The following is a 21774-nucleotide window of genomic DNA, read 5'->3' on the forward strand; positions in this document are numbered from 1 at the left end:
TCCTCCCGCCCTCAATCTTTTCCAGCATCAAGGTCTTTTCCAGTCAGTCTGTTCTTTGCATCAGGTAGCCAGAGTATTGGAGCTTGGAGTCAGTTAATTTTTGGTTCTTCCTTTGATAATTTTCACACATGATGGTTACTCTGAAAAACTTGACAGCTGGAATGGATTTTTCGGGAATGACACTTTGCCTCTGCCTGCCACATAGTTCCTGCTGAGTTCTGATTTCTGAGTGACCCTGGTTCCTCGAGCACAGTGGAGCTCAGCGTGGGTGGTGAGGACTTGGCTCTGTAGAGGATCATCGTGGGGTTTCTGGCTTCTAGGAACCTGAGCCAGTTCCTTCCTGGTGAGGCTTTCTTTGTGCAAGTTACAGGCCTGGTGTTTTGTATGTGTTACCACTTTTTGGATGCATAATTCTCATAGCAAATGTTTAGTATTTGCGGTTTATTAGGAAGTGCACTGGGAGAAGTTGTGTTCTAGTCCTGACGTGCCACAGCTTTTTCATCTGTAAAATGAGTGCCTGCCCTGCAGAGCATTGTGAGGGTGGCAAGGGGTGGACAGTAGAGAAGGAAGGGAAGAGAGACTATTGTGTTCTTATTTCTTGAGTATCTGCTAGGTGTCAGCTACTGTGAGGCATCTCAGTAACCACAACCTGCAGAGAAGGTGGTGGTAATAGTGTCCTCACATGCAGATGAGGGAATATCACAGTGTTTCACTTAGGACTCCCTGATTTCACAGTCACGCTCATCTGAGGCTGTGATTGTCAAGACAACTTGGTCACGTTTGAAGCTCACTGGTGGCTCAGTGGTAAAAAAAACCCATCTGCCAATGCAGGAGACACAGGTCAGATCCCTGGGTCAAGAAGAGCCCCTTGGAGAAGGAAATGGCAGCCCACTCTAGTATCCTTGCCTGGGAAATCCCATGGACAGAGGACCCTGGCAGGCTACAGATAGTCCATGGGGTCTCAGAGTTGGACACGACTTAGTGACTAAACAACAATAACGATAGACATAAGATATGACATTTATTTATGATAATCTCTGAGAACAGAGGTTCAGAAATAACTTTCCTAGAGAGTGGAAATCTTAGGTGGTAAAGGAGGGGAGTGAGATCATGGGTCGTTTCCCTGATTCTTTCTGGTTGAATTCAGTGGTGGAAGAATTTCCATGAATTTGGTGTTTACTTTTAAATCCCAGGAGGAAATGTTTCTTTTTTTATGGTACATTTATTTTTTCCAATCTTTACTTCAGACTACACTTTGAGACGTTTCATTTCTTTCTTTTTTTAAAAAATTCTGTCCATGCCAAGCAGCTTGCAGGATCTCAGTTCCCCCGGCAGGAATTGAACCTGAGCCGCAGAAGTGAAACTGCTGAATTCTAACCACTAAACCACCAGGAAACTCCCGAACCATTTCTTATCACAATAATATTGGCTATTATTTATTGGGTCTTTTTGCCAGCTTCTGTGCCAAGGGCTTTATTCCCTTGTTTATTCCCTTTATTCCCTTGTTCCCATGACACCTCTCATGGATGTTCTGATATACTTATTAATGAGGAAATTGAGGCTAATAGAGCCAAGGAACTTTCAAAAATCACCACTGACGTGGATTTGATCCTGAAACTAAATTATTTTGTCGCTTACCACCACCCTTTCTCTGATTATAAAGATGAGCAGTCTGTGTAACTTGAAGTGGTCGTCCAGAATTTATTTTTGCTGTGCACATACCGTTTAGACTACCATAAAACTAGTTTTCATCTCACTCCCTGTCATAATGTTTTATATCAGAGGCTGGCAGGCTGACTCTGTGAAGGGCCAGGTAGTAAATACTTTAGCCTTTGCAGGCCATACGGACTCTGTAGCAACTACTCAGCTTTGGCGTTTCAGTGTGAAAGCAAGCAGATAGACAATTACATAAATGAATGAATGTGGCCATGTTCCAATAAAACTTTATTTATGGATGCTGAAATTTGAATTTTATACTCTTTTCATGTGTTACATAACATCTTTTTGATTCTTCTTCTTTTTGCTTTTAGCCATTTAAAAATGTAAACACCATTTTTAGCTCGTGGGTTGCGCAGGAACAGGCGGTAGGGCGGAATTGGCCGGTGGGCTGTAGTTTGCCGATCCTGCTCTTTCTCAGTCTGAAGTTTACTTCCTTTGTATCTCTTTTTGGGTGTTTTGTAAAATTGGGACTGTAAGCCTGCTTTCCCTGCATATGGCAGTGTTTAATAAGTGTTGGTTTGGTTTGGGGCAGCCAGCTCATGGAAGCTTTGCTGGCTTAGTGACAGGCTTAGTGACACCTGCTCGGCTGGCACACGGAAATGGAGATTTTTAACCGAGGAGAAGATTTAATCAGTAGGTCATCTCACCTACCGTTTTAACAGATAGCAGCTCCTCAAATGCTTGTTTCTACAAGTGACATAGTGGAACATCAGAATCAGACACTTCAGGTCTAGTCCTTGCCCTGCCATCAATTTCATTTTAAGCAAAAGTCACCTTTACCTGTCTCACATGCAGATTTTTCGTCTGTACAATAAAAGGACCTTGTTGAGATGCTCTCACTTAGCTGCTCTCTTGTTAGAGTCCCCTTTGAGATTTGAACTCGTTTCTTTTCAAACTGAGGTCCAGGTCTTGGTATAGCCGGCCCTGGAGCAGCTGTTTGAGATCATCTGTCCTGAATGAGTCTGTGCACCCAGTGCAAGTGAAGCAGGCTGCCGCAAGGCCACGGGCTTCCAGGGCATTGTGCCGGGCCCCTCTTATTTAGGTTTGCCTCTGGCTCTTGCCAGAAAAAAGAAAGCAGAAGCTGGCCGTGTTGGCATGTATGCTGGGAAAGACCTCCCAGGTCACAGGGCTTACAGTCTTCTGGGTTGCTTGCTCCTTGTCCAAATGACTTTTTAATTTTCAAGAAAGAGAGGCAACAGCTCTGGTTGCCAGGAATCTTTTTCCTGATAGGCTTTCTGAGATTTTTCTCCAAGTTAGTTTTTTTAAGTTCTACACGTGCCTTAATTCCATTTCTTTAGGTGTTTTTTGTTTCATTAATGTACACAACAATTCTTCCTCATCCCCTGAAGGCATTTTTAGGTGGAGAGGGCACCTTGTCTGGAGAAGAGTCACTGGCCTGCTCCTTTGTCCTCGAAGCAGCCTCTGGGTGGTGGCCCTGGCAAGCTTCCAAATGGCATTATGAACTGTTTAGTTCAGTGACCTTCTTGGTTCTTCTTTTTGTGCCACAGAGGGAAGGAGTTCATTCTACTTGTCTCGAAGAAAAAATTTGTATTGTTTTTGGTCATCTTTCTCCTTTTTCAGGCTTTGTAGATTTTACTAAAGTTTGGCTTCTTTCCTATGACTTCTACCTTGTTATTTCTCAAGGCTTTGAAAGTTTACAGTAGCCCTTCATTCTGTTGTGAGTCACCATGCCTGACTTCTGGGTCTGAGTCAGCTGACTATTGGTGTTGTTTAGCTAGGGGTCTAATCTTCCTGCAAGATATGGAAATACCTGTTTGGTGAAATAGACATTTTATGTCATATTAATGTACATCCATATTGAACCTTAGCAGTATTTTTAATTGAAATAAATATGAAAGTGAAAGTCACCCAGTTGTCTCTTGACTCTTTGTGACCCCCATGGACTATACAGTCCATGGAATTCTCCAGGCCAGAACACTGGAGTGGGTAAATGTTCCCTTCTCCAGGGGATCTTCTCAACCCAGGGATCGAACCCAGGTCTCCCACATTGCAGGCGGATTCTTTACCAACTGAGCCACAAGGGAAGCCCAAGAATGTTGCAGTGGGCAGCCTATCCCTTCTACAGGGGATCTTCCTGGCCCAGGAATTGAACAGGGGTCTCCTGCATTGCAGGCAGATTCTTTACCAGCTGAGCTACCAGGGAAGCCCAAATAAACACACACCCTAAAATGATTCACAAGACTTACAACTGTCTAATTCTAGAACATGTTTCATTGGTACTCAGAAGGAAAAGAAACCCTGGACTCACTAGCAGTCACTCCCTTTCTCTTCCTCCAGCCCTTGAGAACATTCATCTACTTTCCATCTCTATGGATTTGCCTATTCTGGACATTTTGTATGAATAGAATTATTCAGTATGTGGCTTTTTTGTCTTGACTTCTTTCACTTAGCATGTTTTCAAGATTTATCCATGCTTTAGCATCAATCAGTACCTTATTTCTTTTTTATTTCTGAATAATGTCCTATTTCATGGATATACCACATTTTGCTTATTCATTCTTCGCTTGATGGACATTTGGATTGTTTCTGCTCCTTTTGGCTCTTGTGGATAATGTTGCCCTGAACAGTTGTGTATAAGATATTGTGTGGATGTATGTTTTATTTTTCTCGGGCATGTACCTAGCAGTGGCATTGCTGGGTCATAGGATAATTCTTTGTTTGACTTTTGAGGGACTGCAAGAGTGTTTTCCAAAGTGACCGTATCACCAGCAGTGTATCAGGGTTCTAATTTTTCCACATTCTTGTCACCACTTGCTTTTGTCTGTCTTATTGATTATAGCCACCCTAGTCACTATGAAGTGATGATATGTCATTGTGGTTTTGATTTACATTTCCCTTATGGCTAATAATGTTGAGTATCTATTCATATGCTTAATGGCTGTTTGTATATCTTTTTTGAATAGAATCTGTTCAAATTCTTGCCCATTTTCAATTGTTGAATTACGATATTTCCTTATTCCAGATACTAGACCCTTATCAGATATGTTTTGTGAATATTGTCTTTTCGCTTTCTTGATAGTATCCAGTGAAGCATAATATTTTTGGTGTTTGTGCGTTCTAAGATGGTGTCATTGCCCAAGCCATTGCATTATCCACCATCACAATGTTTTCTTCTAAGAGCTTCATATTATATTTAGGTCTTTGATCCTTTGAGTTAACTTTTGTATTTGGTGTGAGGTGGAGATCCAGCTTCGTTCTTTTGCATTTGGATATCCAGTTTTCCTAGGGCTTCTCTGTTGGCTCAGTGGTAAAAAATCCACCTGCAATGCAGGAGACTCGGGTTCTGTCCTTTGGTCAGAAAGATGATCCCCTGGAGGAGGGCATGGCAGCCCGCTCTAGTATTCTTGCCTGGGAAATCCCATGGACAGAGGAGCCTAGTGGGCTATAGTCCTTAGAGTCACAAAAGAGTTGGACTAGACAACAATAACAGCAGTCCAATTTTACTGGTGTGATTTTTGTTGAAAGGTTCTTTCCCAGTTATCTGCGTACTTGTTTTGAAAATCAGTGACCATACATTTTTGAGTTTATTTTGGGCTTCTTTTTTGTAACATTTCGGTATTTGCCAGGTGACTGTCCTTACTCGTTTTTTTTTTTTTTTTTTTTCAAGATTTCTTTATTTTTTGCTGTGCTGGGTCCTCGTGACTGCGTGTAGGCTTTCTCTAGTTGCGGAGGGCGGGCTTCTCTTTGAGGAGGCTTTTCTTGTTGCAGTTCACAGGCTCTAGGGTGCATGGGCTCAGTAGTTGTGGTGCTCGGGTTTAGTTACTACGTGATGTGTGGGGGTCTCCCTGAACCAGGGTATTAAACCTGTGTCCCCTGCATTGCAAGGCGGATTCTTAACCAGTGGACCACCAGGGAAGTCCTATCCTTATTTATACTGGATCTTCAGATTGGCAGATATGACTGAGATATTCTTGTTATTTCTAAACAGGCAGATAAACCTGTTCAGCTTGTCCTCCTTGCAGAGCTAACAAGATACTCTCACCTAGTAAGATATGATCTTTAAGGGAAGATTTTTGCTCTTGGTGCTGTGAAAAAAAAAATTCTGGTTTTATTGATGTATTTATGGTTTTCTATGGGGCTTCCCTGGTAGCTCAGCTGGTAAAGAATCTGCTTGCAGTGCAGGAGACCTGGGTTCGATCCCTGGGTTGGGCCGATCCCCTGAAAGAGGGCATGGCAACCCACTCCAGTATTCTTGCCTGGAGAAGCCCCGTGGAGAGTGGAGAGTGCATCCATGGGGTCGCAAAGAGTCAGGCACGACTGAGCAACTAAGAACAGCATGTGGTTTTCTGTACCATCACTTTTTGCCCTAAGTGTAGTGTGGCTAGGTTTTTGTGTAAGAGATTTTCTGTCTTCTGGTGTTTGTGGTCTGGGGGTTTAAGTGTTAAACCAAGTCGTTTATCAGTATCTAGTGATGATTTAAGGTGGGATTGCTGTTGCTGAGCACAGCTTGTCACTGTTAGGTAACTCTCCTAGTAAACTCTTACTGGGTTTGATCCGTTTGAGTCCCCATTTTCCTTCTCAGCTGACTTGTTTCAGTCTTTGTCAGCCTCGGACTCGTGACCTGAAGCCAGGTCCTCTGAATCACACCACGTTTCTCTGTAACCTTTATTGGCAGAGCTGAGAACTGTCTAATTCATAACCTCAATCAAACTGACTCGTTGTGACAGCTGTTTTCACAAACCTCCTGGTGTATCAGGTAGGGCTAAGATCAGATCATTTCTCTAGAATATGTCATTTTATTAATATAATTGGATAAAGCAGTTACCATATGAATTGCTTTTTATGCCCTATAAATTAGCAATTAAGGATAATTACCACATCCATGAAAGTTTGCAACATGAATCAGTACAGCTTTGGCAGAACAATTACCCCTGACAGTTTCCTCTCAATCTTAACGTTATTCTTCTGAAATTAAAATTCTGAATAACAAACAGTATTTTACTTGTTTATTGTTTATCTGACTCCCCCCACTAGAATGTCTGCTCTCCAGGAGCAGACATTTTTGTCTGTTTTAGTTCACTCGAGGCATGTTACTTGCCTGGAACAATGCCTGGCATATAGAAGGCACTCAGTAAATTTGTGTTGAACGAATAAATGGATTAATCAATGGATAAAATTGTAAGTAATCAACTTAGATGTCAGATCTAGTGACTTATAGAAGAAAAATGACTTGTTTTCATGCCATATGAGATTCATGTTAAGTTTGATACATAGACCGTTGGTCTTTTTCATATTTCACTTAAAGACATTTAAAATATTTTCCCCCCAAAAGACATTTCCCTTGGCTTTATTCCTTAAGTAAACTTAGGCAAGAGAAGACCATTAAGTATTTTTATTGAGAAAGAACTTGAATAAAGACTTTTGACAAGTGAGACAGGTGGAGGGAATTGAAGAGTACTTGTAAGATGATGAAATGGAGAGAGCAAAAAAACGGAGATGGACTGTGTTTTGACCTATTTCAGTTTGCATAAATAATAGGAAGGAAACGAATTCTTTCGATGCAGACAGGTCTCTTCCTTCCATGATGGTCTGTAGACAGTCTTTTCCTATCTCTTCACTAAGGCTGTGGCCAGATGAATGACAGGGAGAGAGTTTCAGAGGAAAGATGTAGGCATGTTAGTCCTCTCCTCCTGGGGGAGCAGGAATAGCAGTGCCCGCCACAGGGAATATCTGCCCTTGGAAGGTTGACTTGCTGGTTGTTGCTTATGTTTGCACCTTCAGTAGTATTGGGTCGGCCAAAAAGTTCATTTGGAATTTCCCGTAAGAGCTTATAGAAAAACCTGACAAACTTTTTGGCCAACCCAATCGGTGTTGCACAGCCTATAAAGTCATCTCTCTCTAAGATTAATTCAAATGTGGACTGTTGCCTGAATGGCCTATTTGGTGCAGAGAAAGCAAGGAGGCTCTGAAGCAGTCTTCAGAATAGCTTTCAAGGTGAAAGGGGGGGAGTGTACAAAGGAGATTTTTCAAAATTCCTTCATATAAATTATTTACTAAAGCTCTTTATGGGGCTGGGATAATAGTTATAGACCCATTGTCCCCCAGGAGTCTCATTTACTAGATTGAGGGCGTTAGCGGCAACACCTTGCTGGTATTTAAGGAGAATAAGAGGGTACCTATCAGCCATTGTGTTCTTGAGCTTTTCAGCAGGCTTTGTCAGGCTTGAGAAATAAAGATTGTTTTTTAGCTGGGGTCAGTGCTCATTGCTCAGCCACGGCGAGCATCTAGCTGGGCTTTCCAAGACGTACTAGGTCTGCCGGGGGAGCTTTATGAGTTTTCGTGAAAACTTGACAAGAATCGAGGAGTCGGCCTTTGAGACAGGAGCTCTGCTCTGTACGCTGTGTGCTGCTCAGCCCTGTTGGAGACTGTACGTGGATGATTTCAAGGCAGGCATTCAACACTGTGCTGTTCATCTGCCCCTTGGTGAAGAATTGACTGTAAATGAGTCACTTCGAAGTTCTTTTCTTTCTTTGGCCCTTCTCATTTTAGGAACATTAGCCATCCTGTGCTGTGTATATCTGTTCTTTGGCTTTACTTTGTTTGAGGGCTTGTCTAATTTTTAGAGTGTCAGATCCCTGGGATGATGCCCAGGGCATGGGGTCTCAAGAAAGGCTGTTTTGTTGGAGGCTGTAAGGTTTTGATTGCTGGTAACACTCAATCACAGAGGATAAAAATGAAAAAATTACTTATAACTAGATAAGGAAGGCAGTCTTTTATTATGTGTGCCATGGTGTAGCCAGGGAGGTGTAGACCATGGTGTCGACCAAGGTCTGTGTGCTTAAGTTATTGGGGATAATGAGATGTTACTATTTTTTTTTTTAATTAGAATGTCTGTATTTTTCTGACAGAGTTTCTGTAAGAAAGTAGGATAGATTCATACAGTGGAATACTGTACAGCCACAAAAGTGAATAGTGTTTTGGCATGAATGGGTTTTACCAAAAAAGGGCAAAAGAAGCAAGTCAGTGATGGGTGTACATGCTGTCAACTCAGTGTATATAGAGATTAGAAACAGGAGATGAGGAAGCACCATATTGCATGGAAACATATACACAAATGGTAACACTGTAGAAAAGCAAGGGAGAGGTTATCACGGTAGTTAGAATAGAGGTGGTGGTCAGCAAAAGGGACTGCGAGTTAAGAGGGACATGGCATCCGAGGTCCTGCCAGTGTTCTAGTTCTTCTTTTGTAAATTTGGCTGCAGTGGGTCCCACTTGCAGCCAGGGGGGTCTTCACTAGTTGTGGCACTGGAGCTTAGCTGCCGCATAGCATGTGGGATCTTAAGTCGGAGATCAAACCCAGGTTCCCTGCATTGGAGGGTGGATTCTTCACCACTGGACCACCAGGGAAGTCCTCAGTGTTCTAGTTCTTAGCTTGGGTGATGGTTACTTAGTTGTTTCTTATTCTTTAAGATGTAATGGGTTGGCCAAAATGTTCGTTCAGGTATTTCCATAAAAAAAAAAACCTTATGGAAAAACTCGAAGGAACTTTCTGGCCAACCAAATGCACATGTGTCTAATGCAGTTCTTTATTTGTATTACTTGCCCACCATTTAGAGCGTGAGTTTGGAGAGGCGAGGGAGACAACTCAGCTAAGCAAATGACTATTGAAGTGGCTTCCCTTCCTATTCTTTCTTTTTTTCCTCTGAGTCAGCTTCTCTTCCAAGGACTGTTTCCTGTACAGAAAACTCCGTGGTCTAGTCTGCCATGAAGTTCTACACTGGCAGGGCTCTCCAGCCTTCTAACTATTTGTTCAGCAGCTATTTGTTTTGTTTTGTTTTGTTTTTTACTTTTTTTTTTTTTTATTATTATTTTTATTTTTTCCAGTGGGTTTTGTCATACATTGATATGAATCAGCCATGGATTTACATGTATTCCCAATCCCGATCCCCCCTCCCACCTCCCTCTCCACCCGATTCCTCTGGGTCTTCCCAGTGTACCAGGCCGGAGCACTTGTCTCGTGCATCCCACCTGGGCTGGTGATCTGTTTCACCATAGATAGCATACATGCTGTTCTTTTGAAATATCCCACCCTCACATTCTCCCACAAAGTTCAAAAGTCTGTTCTGTATTTCTGTGTCTCTTTTTCTGTTCTGCATATAGGGTTATCGTTATCACCTTTCTAAATTCCATATACATGTGTCAGTATGCTGTAATGTTCTTTATCTTTCTGGCTTACTTCACTCTGTATAATGGGCTCCAGCTTCATCCATCTCATTAGGACTGGTTCAAATGAATTCTTTTTAATGGCTGAGTAATATTCCATGGTGTATATGTACCACAGCTTCCTTATCCATTCATCTGCTGATGGGCATCTAGGTTGCTTCCATGTCCTGGCTATTATAAACAGTGCTGCGATGAACATTGGGGTGCACGTGTCTCTTTCAGATCTGGTTTCCTCAGTGTGTATGCCCAGAAGTGGGATTGCTGGGTCATATGGCAGTTCTATTTCCAGTTTTTTAAGAAATCTCCACACTGTTTTCCATAGCGGCTGTACTAGTTTGCATTCCCACCAACAGTGTAAGAGGGTTCCCTTTTCTCCACACCCTCTCCAGCATTTATTGCTTGTAGACTTTTGGATAGCAGTCATCCTGACTGGCGTGTAACCCAAAGCAGTCTATAGATTCAATGCAATCCCTATCAAGCTACCAACGGTATTTTTCACAGAACTAGACCAAAGAATTTCACAATTTGTATGGAAATACAAAAAACCTCGAATAGCCAAAGTAATCTTGAGAAAGAAGAATGGAGCTGGAGGAATCAACCTGCCTGACTTCAGACTCTACTACAAAGCCACAGTCATCAAGACAGTATGGTACTGGCACAAAGACAGAAATATAGATCAATGGAACAGAATAGAAAGCCCAGAGATAAATCCACGAACCTATGGACACCTTATCTTTGACAAAGGAGGCAAGGATATACAATGGAAAAAAGACAACCTCTTTAACAAGTGGTGCTGGGAAAACTGGTCAACCACTTGTAAAAGAATGAAACTAGAACACTTTCTAACACCATACACAAAAATAAACTCAAAATGGATTAAAGATCTAAATGTAAGACCAGAAACTATAAAACTCCTAGAGGAGAACATAGGCAAAACACTCTGACATAAATCACAGCAAGATCCTCTATGACCCACCTCCCAGAATATTGGAAATAAAAGCAAAACTAAACAAATGGGACCTAATGAAACTTAAAAGCTTTTGCACTACAAAGGAAACTATAAGTAAGGTGAAAAGACAGCCCTCAGATTGGGAGAAAATAATAGCAAATGAAGAAACAGACAAAGGATTAATCTCAAAAATATACAAGCAACTCTTGCAGCTCAATTCCAGAAAAATAAATGACCCAATCAAAAAATGGGCCAAAGAACTAAACAGACATTTCTCCAAAGAAGACATACAGACGGCTAACAAACACATGAAAAGATGCTCAACATCACTCATTATTATTTGTTTTGAAACGTGGGATTAAGCCTTTCAGCTCAAGCAAAGGCGCTGCTCAAGCCTCCCTGGTGATGAAATTGTGTGAAGAATTTGAATAGCTTGAGTGATGTTTGTCATTTTTGCTGTGTGCCTTTGCTTCTCTTCTGCCACGTGAAACCCTTTCTTCTTCCGCCCTGCAAATATTTTGAAGTGATCTTTAGAGCTCTTTGCATAGTTGCAAGTGGGTGGTATGCTAGACATCCTTCTTCAGAGAGAGGGAAGGAACTATTGGGCTTGGGAGCCTGAAGGTCCTTCTTGGATTGCCCTGTTTTCATCATGGAGGTCATGAGTTTTCTAGAGGCTCTCCTTTAGCCTCGACTGTGAGCACTGTGTTTCTCTTTTAGCCTTGACTCTGAGCACTGTCTGCAGAGGAAGTATTGAGTCCTGGACTCTGGCCCGCACTACTTGCACGTTAGCCCTGGGCACCTCGGGTCCTTCCGGCTGGTGTGGGTGGCGTGTCAAGGCTTCTTCCTTCAACATCCACTTTTCTCTGGCTTTCTTCCGTTGTTTGCCTTTCCCATCGTAGAACAGCTTGTATGGGTGGACACATTAGCTTCTTAATCATTGAAAAGAATACAAGTGGTGGTCTTGCTGGGATGAAATTACAAAGGCTCTCTCCATGACTCACATGCCTCTTCACCCTCCAATCTTTTCTGACTTTTCTACCATCTTGTTTAATTCTCATTTGTATTTCTGGGTCAGTCCCTTTAGAATCGAGCCCAAGGTTTTATGTAGGTATTTCTCTTAAAAAATTGAAAGTAATCTTGTTCATTCAGTCATTCAATAAATGTTTGAGTGCCGTGTACTGTTCTAGATGTTGGGGATACAGTAGTGGACCATATCTGTTATGGCGATGTTACCTTTCAATGGCTAAATTTTTCTGTTTCTCCCCAACCTAGGTGCTCTCAGGGTGCGCCATCATTGTCCGCGGGCAGCCTCGTGGGGGGCCTCCTCCTGAGAGGCAGATCAACCTTAGCAACATTCGCGCTGGAAACCTTGCCCGCAGGGCAGCTGCCGCACAACCCGATGCAAAAGACTCCCCGGACGAGGTAGGTGCTCTTCCTCACAAGCTGTGCTCTTCCTCACCTGCTGACAGTCCCGCCTCCTCCCCGACTGCACATTTGGGGTGCTTTCTTTTCTGTATGTTTGAGTATTTTATGTCACAGGACCAGTGATAGACCCACAGTGGCATGCCTCAGTTTGTGCATTCACTGCCTTTAATCCCAGTAACCCCCCTTCTCTTTTCCTCATATACTGTCCCATAAGTTTAGAGCCTTTCCAGGTTTATCAGCCTTTTCAGGTTTACCCTCTTTCTCTTAGAACAGGTTAGAATATTTCCTAGGTAGTCTCAGCTCTTTGAGGTTGGTATTGGTTATGGCCCAGCTCCTTTATTTATGTTTAAATCCTTTACCTTCAAAATTCAGAGGGATGCACAGCAAAAAATCTAGTTCATCTCCCTGGACACTACAGGTCTTGAGTCTCCAGAGACATTTACCATCCATATAAGCAGACATTTAAGGAAAAACATGTAGTTTTTTCATCTGTAATAAAAGGCATTTTGTTGGACTTAAGATAGTGAAACATTCTTCAGGAAATAGAGAAAAATCATCCCCAATTCTGTCATCAACAATTAGATTCTTGGGATAATGACTAAATAGAAGATCAGTTATTTTCCATTGGTCTTCTCTCAGTAAGCACAAGTATTGGAGATAACCGTACTGTATATCTCAGGGTTGTTCAGTGAGGATTAAACAAGACAGTGGAGAATACTTCACAGGGGCCTATAAGCTACTTAACAGATGTTAGCTGTGCTCATCTATATGTGCTCAGTCACTCAGTCGTGTCTGACTGTGCGACCCTATGGACCATATCCCACCAGGCTCCTTTGTCCATAGGATCTCCTAGACAATAATACTGGAGGGAGTTGCCATTTCCTCCTCCAAGGGATCCTCCTGATCCAGGGATCAAACCTGGGCCTCCTGCATTGCAGGCAGATTCTTTATGACTGAGCCACTGGGAGGTATGTGGTCATCACTGGTGCTGTTTAATTTCTGCAACTACAAACACTTCTCATACGGTTAGCCCAAGTACTGAAGAGTAAATCTCTCTCAGCACTTTGCAGATTTTGGCTGCTAAGTGCTTTTCTTGACCAGTGTTTTAATAGTTCTTTCCTTTCAGTTTTGTGTTGTGTAACAGCTTGCCTGCTTTGCACAGAAGAGTGTTGAGCCTGGTTGGCTAAAGCCAATCAAGCTTATTTCCCCAGAAGGAAGAAGCAGAGTCGCCTCTAGGAAAGAAGGGTTGGGTTTTCATTTCCTGTTTTGTGGGTGAGGATCGAGGCCAGTTGGAGCTGGTTCTAAAATCTCTTAGCTGTAGCCTGTGCAACAGTACAATGAAATCTTACCAGAACTATCCCAGCTGAAGGAACACCATGTAATCTGACCCCCATTCTCATTAGTTTCTTATATTTCTATAGCCAAGTTAGTGGGTTTTTTGTCTCTTCCAGACCAACTCAGTTTCTCCTAGCAACTCTTGAGAGGTCCCTGTGACATGAAGTGTTAGAATCCTGCAAAGTTCACCCTTTGTCAGCCACAGTCACTATTTCTCTGTCTAATGGTCTAGTCTCTCCCTGCCTTGCTGTGATATGATTTCCTCCTACCATGCCCTTGAAGTTTCTCTGCCTCAACTAAGGAGTGATGCCAACTAGTAACCCAATTATGAAAACACCCCCAGCTTTTATCGAGGACTAGAGATTCTGCCTTCTTAAAAATCTTTCTTCGCCGTTCTTGAAGCTTCATTGCAACTGCCATTGTTCTTTGTTCAGCTCTCAAAGTGTGCTTGGAATATTGAGAGAACAGTCTATCTGCCTTCATTTTCCTGTCCTCTAATCCTTTCACTGATACTGTTAGATCTTTTTGAAACACAATTTCATTTTTTCCCTGACTCAGTGTTACTCCCAGGTATTTCAGCGATTCCTCATCCCTGCTTGGATAAATGTAAATGCCTCAGCCTGGGATACAGTCCCTTCTGTAATTTGGCTTCTAGTCTTCTCTCACTGAACCCACTCTGGGATGTGAAGTCCCAACCCCGAGGAAGTATTTGGGTCTCCTAAAAGGCCACCCAAGTCCTGCCGACTCATGGCGTGGCTCAGGCTGCCCCTTCCATCGGGAGCTCCTTCTCCGTCTTGTGCCCTGGTGATCACCTATTGTCTGTTAAGATCTAGCCCCCTGAGAAGTCCCTCTTGACATCTCCTTTCATTATCCCCTTTTGGTGCTATCATCCTGTGCAGTGCTCCTGTGTCTCTCTACTAGATTGTCAGCTCCTCGAGGGGAAGGACCGTCTCTCATTATCAGTGTTTTTCTGCCTAGTCAGTGCCTGATGTGAAGCAGGTATCCAGGAGGAAGCGTTTCAGTGAATAACAAGGAGAAAGAACCTGAGCATCTCCTTTTGAGGATCAGTAGATTGTGGAACTTGGCAAGGCTTTCTCTCGGGCTTTCTATTGTTTTGGAGCAGGTCTAGTTTTTTTTAACATTCAGACAGAGTCAAGAATGTTTTTGCCCATTTGCTTCCCTTTGTATCACTGTCCCAAATATCATGCACTTGATTATTCTCTGCCTTCTTTCATATTTGCTTTCAAAGAAACTTAGCTCTCTCCTAAGTGCTGTGGCAATAAAAGCAGCTCTGCTCTGTGTCCCCAGCCATCACTGTCCAGTTCCAGGCTAATCCCTGGCGTTGCCTAGCTACTCTAGGCAGCCTGGATACTGCATTTACAGCTATTGTGGGAATTATATATTTATTTCTCACAGATTTATTGAGCTTTCATTATGTGTGAAGCTGTGCATTGGTTTCATGTGAAATACAGAAATGAACGTCGCAGTGGTCGTGCGTTCAGTGAAGCCTTTGAAAGTTGGGATGGTGAGGTGGCTGGGCCAGAGGGATTAATTACATACACAGGTGGTACAGTGGGATGATGGACTAGCTAGCTTTGAGGTCTTACATTGTTGTGGGATTTAGTGTTGTTTCAGTAGTTTAGGAGTCTACCTGGTGCAAAGAAAAAATGGGAATTAAAATTCCATTCATCACGGTAGACACCAGAACCTTGTGGTGGGTCTGGGAGAGCAAACTGCTAGATCACCTCTTACTGGGCATTCTGAAGGGAAGAGGCAGTTTTGAGAATCAGCCACTTAACAGCCATTGCTTTGTAGATGGAACTCTGGGACATCACTCGACTACATCACAGTGGTTCTTCTTATGGGGCCATTGTGGACCATGTGGATGAATGTGTGCATACTCAGTCATGTCCAACTCTTTGTGACCCCATGGACTGTAGCCCGTTAGACTCCTCTGTCCATGGGATTCTCCAGGCAGGAATACTGGAGTGGGTTGCTGTTTCCTACTCCAGGGGAATCTTCCTGAGCCAGGGATCGAACCTGCGTCTCCTGCACTGGCGGGTGGGTTCTTTACCACTGAGCCACCTGGGAAGTGGTGGGTGAATGCTTTGAGTCAGCTTCCCTATATGTAGGGTGGTTCAGGGAGGTGCTGTTGTGATGGCCTTCTCCATGGGGTGGCCTTCTGCTGACTGTCCACTGTGTGGACAGGACTGTCTCCTGGAGTGCTCTGTTGCATTGGGAGCAGTGATGTGGCCAGCTGCTTCCCTGAATATCCCAATTGCCTCTCTTCCTGGCCTGTACCTTGTCCAGTTATTGAATTTGCCCAACCCTGGATGGAATACAACTTGCAAAGGCTGGAAGATTAAAGGAGCTAGATCATTTTCCTTCCAGGATAAGTTATGTGTCCTTCTCAGGACCTCCGGTGTGGCTTTCTCTTACTGCCCAGTGACTGACCAGCTGTGAAACAAGTCCGAGAGACGGGTGCTCCTTCTGCAAGCCTTAAAAGCTTTTAGTAATTTTGCCTAGTTGGTAGAAATTGGAGGTTTCCCCACAGGGGTTAGCTATTTCTTTGTGAATTGACCCTTGATAAATGAATTTTTACCGAAGTCTTGGCTTCCTTTAGGGGCACTTTGTTTTGTCAGAGCTTTTCATTTGGGGAAGCAGTATATTACTGAACTTTGGGTATTAGTGTAGTACTCAAAACTGAAGCCTAAAAAAAAACCCACAAAAACTGAAGCCTAGACATTCGATCTATGGCTGAGGATGTTTTTAGAGTAAGTGAATCACTAAGGTGATAAAAATGTACAAGGCTCTGTTAATTGGTTTAGTACTTGTTTTTGTGATGTGGCTGGTGTTTGGGCTCATTATCAGTCATGAGACTCCCTTTGGTTACAGGTATCTGCTTCCATTATTATGGTGTGGGACAAAGGGTGGAAACAGGAGATAAAAATATAGTGAATTCCGAATTGCCTTTGAGTGGTTGGCTCTTTTGCTTATTGGTGCTTTGAGAAGAGTGTGTTAAATGAGTGAGTAGGCCTGTTTTTGTGTCTTGAAGAGCACTTACTCAGGATTAGTTCTTCCCAGAACTGTCCACAGTTGGTGTTGGCTGACAGTACTGGTTTTGTGAACACGGGCCCAGCAGGTTGGTGGACTGCCACCTTTAAATTGGCTTCTGGTTTCTGGGAAGTCATGGATGTTTTTCTTCTAGAAAAGCTTCTTGGCTCACCCTGTGGAATAATCTTCATGGACTGAGAAGGTAGGCAGACACTTCCTTTTCCAGTCAGTGTTGGACTGTTTTGCCTTTACTATGCAGAGCCCATGTTCTGGGGCTCCAGGAGGTAGTAGTGCGTGCATATTGTATACCACCCTGCCCTTTTATATGTTAACTGTTTCTGCCCGTGAACTTCTGCTGATCATGTCCTCCTTGAACTCTTACCCTCTCCTTCCTCATTTCTGTTCTAAGGAAACTTAGGGCACCGAGCTAGGTCCAGACTGTAAATTCAGGTGCTAGTCACCCCTGACTGCAACAGGGCTTCTTCAGAAGAGACATCTCCCTTTGTCTGTACCATCCCCAAAGTGATGAGGCAAAACCATCCTTTTGCACAGCATCTTAAAATCACATGGGGGCTCTATTTGTACCCACTGTGGATGTGTGGCTCAGCCCTGTGTCAGGGTCTTCAACGGGTGATAGGAAAGAATCACTGTTGTCAAGCTGATCCCTTATCAGGGCCTGTTACCAAATAAGAAGTAAACTGTAGTTCTGAATAGACAGTGATGGAGGTGGGGAAAGTCCTAGCGCTGGTGTCTGGGAAACCATGGTGCCTGTTTTTTGGGCTGGTGCAAGTTGCACCAACAATTAGACCTTGATTTTTCAGGAGCCCTCTAAGTGTGTGAGCTGGGCTGTGCGTTTCATTTTTACCTTCTTCTCAGGGCCTAGTGTGTTGCCGGGTTGTTGAAGGGGTGAAGTTGCTTGGTTGATGATTGTGCAGTGTGAAAACGGCCTGGCTCCTGATCTTGATGGTTCTGTCTTTCAGCCCTGGGCGTTTCCTGCTCGAGAGTTCCTTCGGAAGAAGCTGATTGGGAAAGAAGTATGCTTCACGATAGAAAACAAGACTCCACAGGGGCGAGAGTATGGCATGATCTACCTTGGAAAAGGTGAGTAGCAAGGGGGAAAGTTTCTCCCAAGATCAGTTTTCACCTGGTGGAGGTGGCTCTGGACGGTCGGCTGTGGGGTCTCACTGGGAGGGTGCAGAGCTTGGGGTACATAGGTGCAGAGGAACGGCCCTGATACACCTGCTCCTTGCTCACCCTGTGCCCGCTTTCCTGCCTTGGTTTAGGTGTGTGTGTACAATGTAGTATTCGTTTTCTCCATATGCGGGCCATCAGCCCATCAAACTCGTTGGCTCTGTGCTTCTAGGTCAGGGTGCTAATTGAATTCCTATAGATTTCCTATTGCATCTTCTATTTCCTTTATCTGTCTTGTGGCTTTTCTTCTCCTTTCTTTTCTCTTTAAGAAAATAGGATTTGTTTAGGGCTTGTGGTTTTTTTGCAGACCACATGATTTGTAATGGAGTGGAAAGAACACAGGTTTCGGAGTGGTATGATGTGGGTTCCTGGCTCTTCTACCGTGTACTGTACTTGTTTTTAGTCTCTATGTCATGTCTGACTCTTTGTGACCCCATGGACTGTAGCCCACCAGGGTCCTCTGTCCATGGGATTCTCCAGGCAGGAATACTGGAGTGGGTTGCTGTTTCCTTCTCCAAGGACAGAGTATGCACTCAGTAAATATGTTTGTGTGTGCACACACATACGCCTGTGGTGTAGCTGTTTAACTGTAGCTGCCATTTGAAATTTAATTTTATTTATTTATTTAATATTTTCAAATGCGCAGGATCTTTGTTGTTCCGTGGGCTTTCTCTAGTTGTGACGAGCAGGGGCTTTGTTGCGGTATACAGACGTCTCATTGAGGTAGTTTCTTTTGTTGCGGAGCACAGGCTCCAGAGTGAGAGCTCAGTAGTTGTGGCACGTGGGCTTGGTTGCTAAGGGGCACTGCCATTTAAAATTTAAAGTTGTGTTTAGAAATTGGCTTTCTAAACTGACCCACATGACAGAGTGGATATAATTTAGTGTGTTAATAATATACTGTTCGATTTGATAGAACCTGGCACATATGAGATGATTGGTAAGTATTTACTAAGAGTAATTTTGAAATTATCTTCATCTTTCAGTTTCAACTGCTTAATGGCTTAAAGTTTAATATTTTCACATGGATATTTTGACTGACTCTCAGTGCCAACTGCAATGAAACAGTGCTTTCGCTAATTAATTAGCGTTCATACATTTATCCTATTTTGTGGCTACTCTTTTTTTTTTTTGCTATATGTAGATGGATTGAAATATTCATTTAACTATAGTTGACTTACAGTATTATGTTTCAGGTATGTAGCTTCTGATTCTTTTCCATTATAGACTATGACAGGATATAGAATATAATTCCATGTGCTGTGCAGTAAATTCTAATTTACATGGCTACTGGGGTTTGTTTTTGGCTGTGCTGCACAGCTTGTGGGATCTTAGTTCTCTAAGCAGAGATTGAACTTGGGACCCTAGCAGTGAGAGTATGGGGGTGTAACTACTGGACCTCCAGGGAATTCTCCTGTGAATACTCTTTTTATGATGGAGGAGAATAATAGAATATGAGAATTTGTGGTTAACCTAGAACTTATTTTTTTTTTTTAAAGGGAGAGATGATTGATTAATCTCCAAATTGTGGGATAAATACAGTCACCCACCTATTCTGAATACCAGCCTCAATTGTGACTTGATCAAATTTGTACTTTGATTAGTAATAAGTGAGTAGCGTATCTTTGTCCTACAGATTCCCCATTTTCAGTACTCTATCCATCACATTTTGTTGCCTTCTCTTGGTCCAGAGAATTTTGTTTTTCTCCCTTTTGAAGGAGCAATCAACTCATTTAGAAATGAGCCAGCCAACAGCCCTTTCTGCTCTGTGCCAAGGAAGTAGAGCTATTGGGTTTGCTGTTAACCAACTGGTTTTATGGCCGTTCACCTTCATTGTACCTTGCCTTCATTCTTTCTACGCACTGACCTGTTGACACCTTACTGCTTAACTTTCCCCGTAATTGTGGAGTTCTTCCTTTTGACTTCCCACTCTGTGGGATTATTCCTGTTGCTCTGAAAGATTCAGTGTAATATTTATTGATGGCAGATAGCTGTGTGCGTCTGTGTCTGGCCTCAGCAGTCACTCCAGTGCAAAGGTTCTTGTGATTCGCTTTCATCTTCAGAACCTGAACTTTCTTTGTATGAACAGCATTCATCTCAGCCTTTTGTGTGTGTGGTAGAAAAAGGGGCGTACGATTTGCCTCAGAAATTTGGACAAGGCTAATGGCAGGGCATTTAGGTTGGGTTTGGGCCTAGTATGTAGACTTCTTGTTGCTTGCAGAATTCAATGAATGCATGGCATACTGAATATAAATCTTAGAGAATTTTATTCTACGCTGATGTTACCTATCAGCTAGACTGCTGTGTTTCAGTTTATCGAGGAGCTTGTTCTCTGCTATATTAAAGATTTTTATGTGGTGATTCCCTCATAGATGTCTTCTTTTATCGTTTTGGCTGACAAGCAGAGATTTAAGAATACACCGAGCCTAAAAGCTTTTTCAGTAGCATGGAAATGCAATTAATGGTCCTGGTGCCCAGGTGGAGCCTAATCGGGTTGTGTTTTTTGTTTCACTTCATTTTTCTTGCCTGCTCTGAAGGCTGCTGTGTGAGATTGGAAGTCTGGATTCTCTCCCTTGCATCTCTTTAGAACACGAGAGTGTGTTTATCAAATGATGTAGCTTGTCTTGGTGGCCTCCTGGAGCAGAGAATAGGACATCCTGAGAGGGACTGGACTCTGGTGTAAAATGTAAATGGGCCATGCTGAGTGCCTCTGCTGTCTGATTGTCCAGGTGTGGGGCTGCCTTTGCATTCTGTTGTTTTATTTTTTATTTTTATTTTTTGGATTCTGTTGTTTTAATTCCTGCTGTGTGCTTGGCACTGCACTTGACGATTTACACACATTGAATTCCCATGAGAACCCATCTAGTCAGGTTCTCTTCCCATTTTATAGGTGAGTATGTGTACTGAGGTGCTGAGAGAGCTGTGAAGTGGCAGCGTTTGTATTGGGCACCAGCCTCTCCTCCTTAGGTCAGTGTTATTTATCCTCTCCCTGGCTGCTACTTGAGCCTTGCTTTCCTGTCAGTCTCCTGGAGTTCCTGAGATTGCCTTTGGCTCGGGAGATACACTAAGAAATAAGTCCAGAGAAGATGTATCGACCTCTGGGTCCTAGAGATGAGACATTTTGAGGGAGAAGAGGTTTTTCTGAAAAACCCAACCCCAGCCTGCTGCCTTGTCCAGTTAGTGGATAACATTATTCCTTGAAGAGCTGAGGGTGAAAGTGGTCCCATTAGGAGCCTTTTTGCTATTGGAGATGGATTTAGACCCAAGATTCATGTCTCTTTTTTTTCCTTCTCAGATACCAATGGGGAAAACATTGCAGAATCGCTGGTTGCAGAGGGCTTGGCCACCCGGAGAGAAGGCATGAGAGCTAACAAGTGAGTCTGCGCTGCTCTCCTGACCCTCAGACTTCCTCCCCTCCACCGTGAGAGCTGGGGGAGTGGATTCTGCACTCGCTTTGATGCATTTTCATTCCTGCCCCCTGACATAAAATGGGTAACATCTGGGGTTCTCCTGGCTTCTAGAACATTCCTGCCCAGGTGTAGGTGTGTATTGTTCTGAGTGAGGAGGTTTCTCAGCATTCGTGAATGGCAGTTGGTATGTGTAATCAAAAACTTCTTTGCTTGGCGACAAAGAAGTGCTGTGCTTCATATCATAAGAGTCAGTAGGCTTGTTTCTTATACCCCTGATATTCGGTTCCAGAGTGTTTATCTATCCATCCCCAAATATTTGTTGAGCATGTATCCCAGGCTGTGTTCTAGGCACTGTGCATATAGCAGTGAACAAAGACACTTAGCTTCTAACAGTTTAACCGGGAGACAAACAACAAACCGATCAACAAATAGATGTACAATATTATATCAGGTATACAAGGAATAAGTAAAAGCAGAATAAAGCAGAGCGAATAAATAAAATTCAAAGCA

General features: G+C 43.1%; 1 protein-coding gene across 1 annotated transcript in view; it reads left to right on the top strand.

Annotated features, from left to right (window-relative positions):
• Nucleotides 1-21774, top strand: part of SND1 (staphylococcal nuclease and tudor domain containing 1) — a 414480-nt gene that overhangs the window by 21311 nt on the left and 371395 nt on the right. Inside the window, exons 2-4 of the mRNA XM_061165737.1 lie at nucleotides 12125-12274; nucleotides 17647-17767; nucleotides 21150-21228. Of these exons, the coding sequence (XP_061021720.1) occupies nucleotides 12125-12274; nucleotides 17647-17767; nucleotides 21150-21228 (350 nt within the window). The remainder of the gene's footprint in view (nucleotides 1-12124; nucleotides 12275-17646; nucleotides 17768-21149; nucleotides 21229-21774) is intronic.

The sequence above is a fragment of the Dama dama genome, chromosome 18, assembly GCF_033118175.1.
Source record: "Dama dama isolate Ldn47 chromosome 18, ASM3311817v1, whole genome shotgun sequence".
Classification (NCBI taxonomy): Eukaryota; Metazoa; Chordata; class Mammalia; order Artiodactyla; family Cervidae; genus Dama; species Dama dama.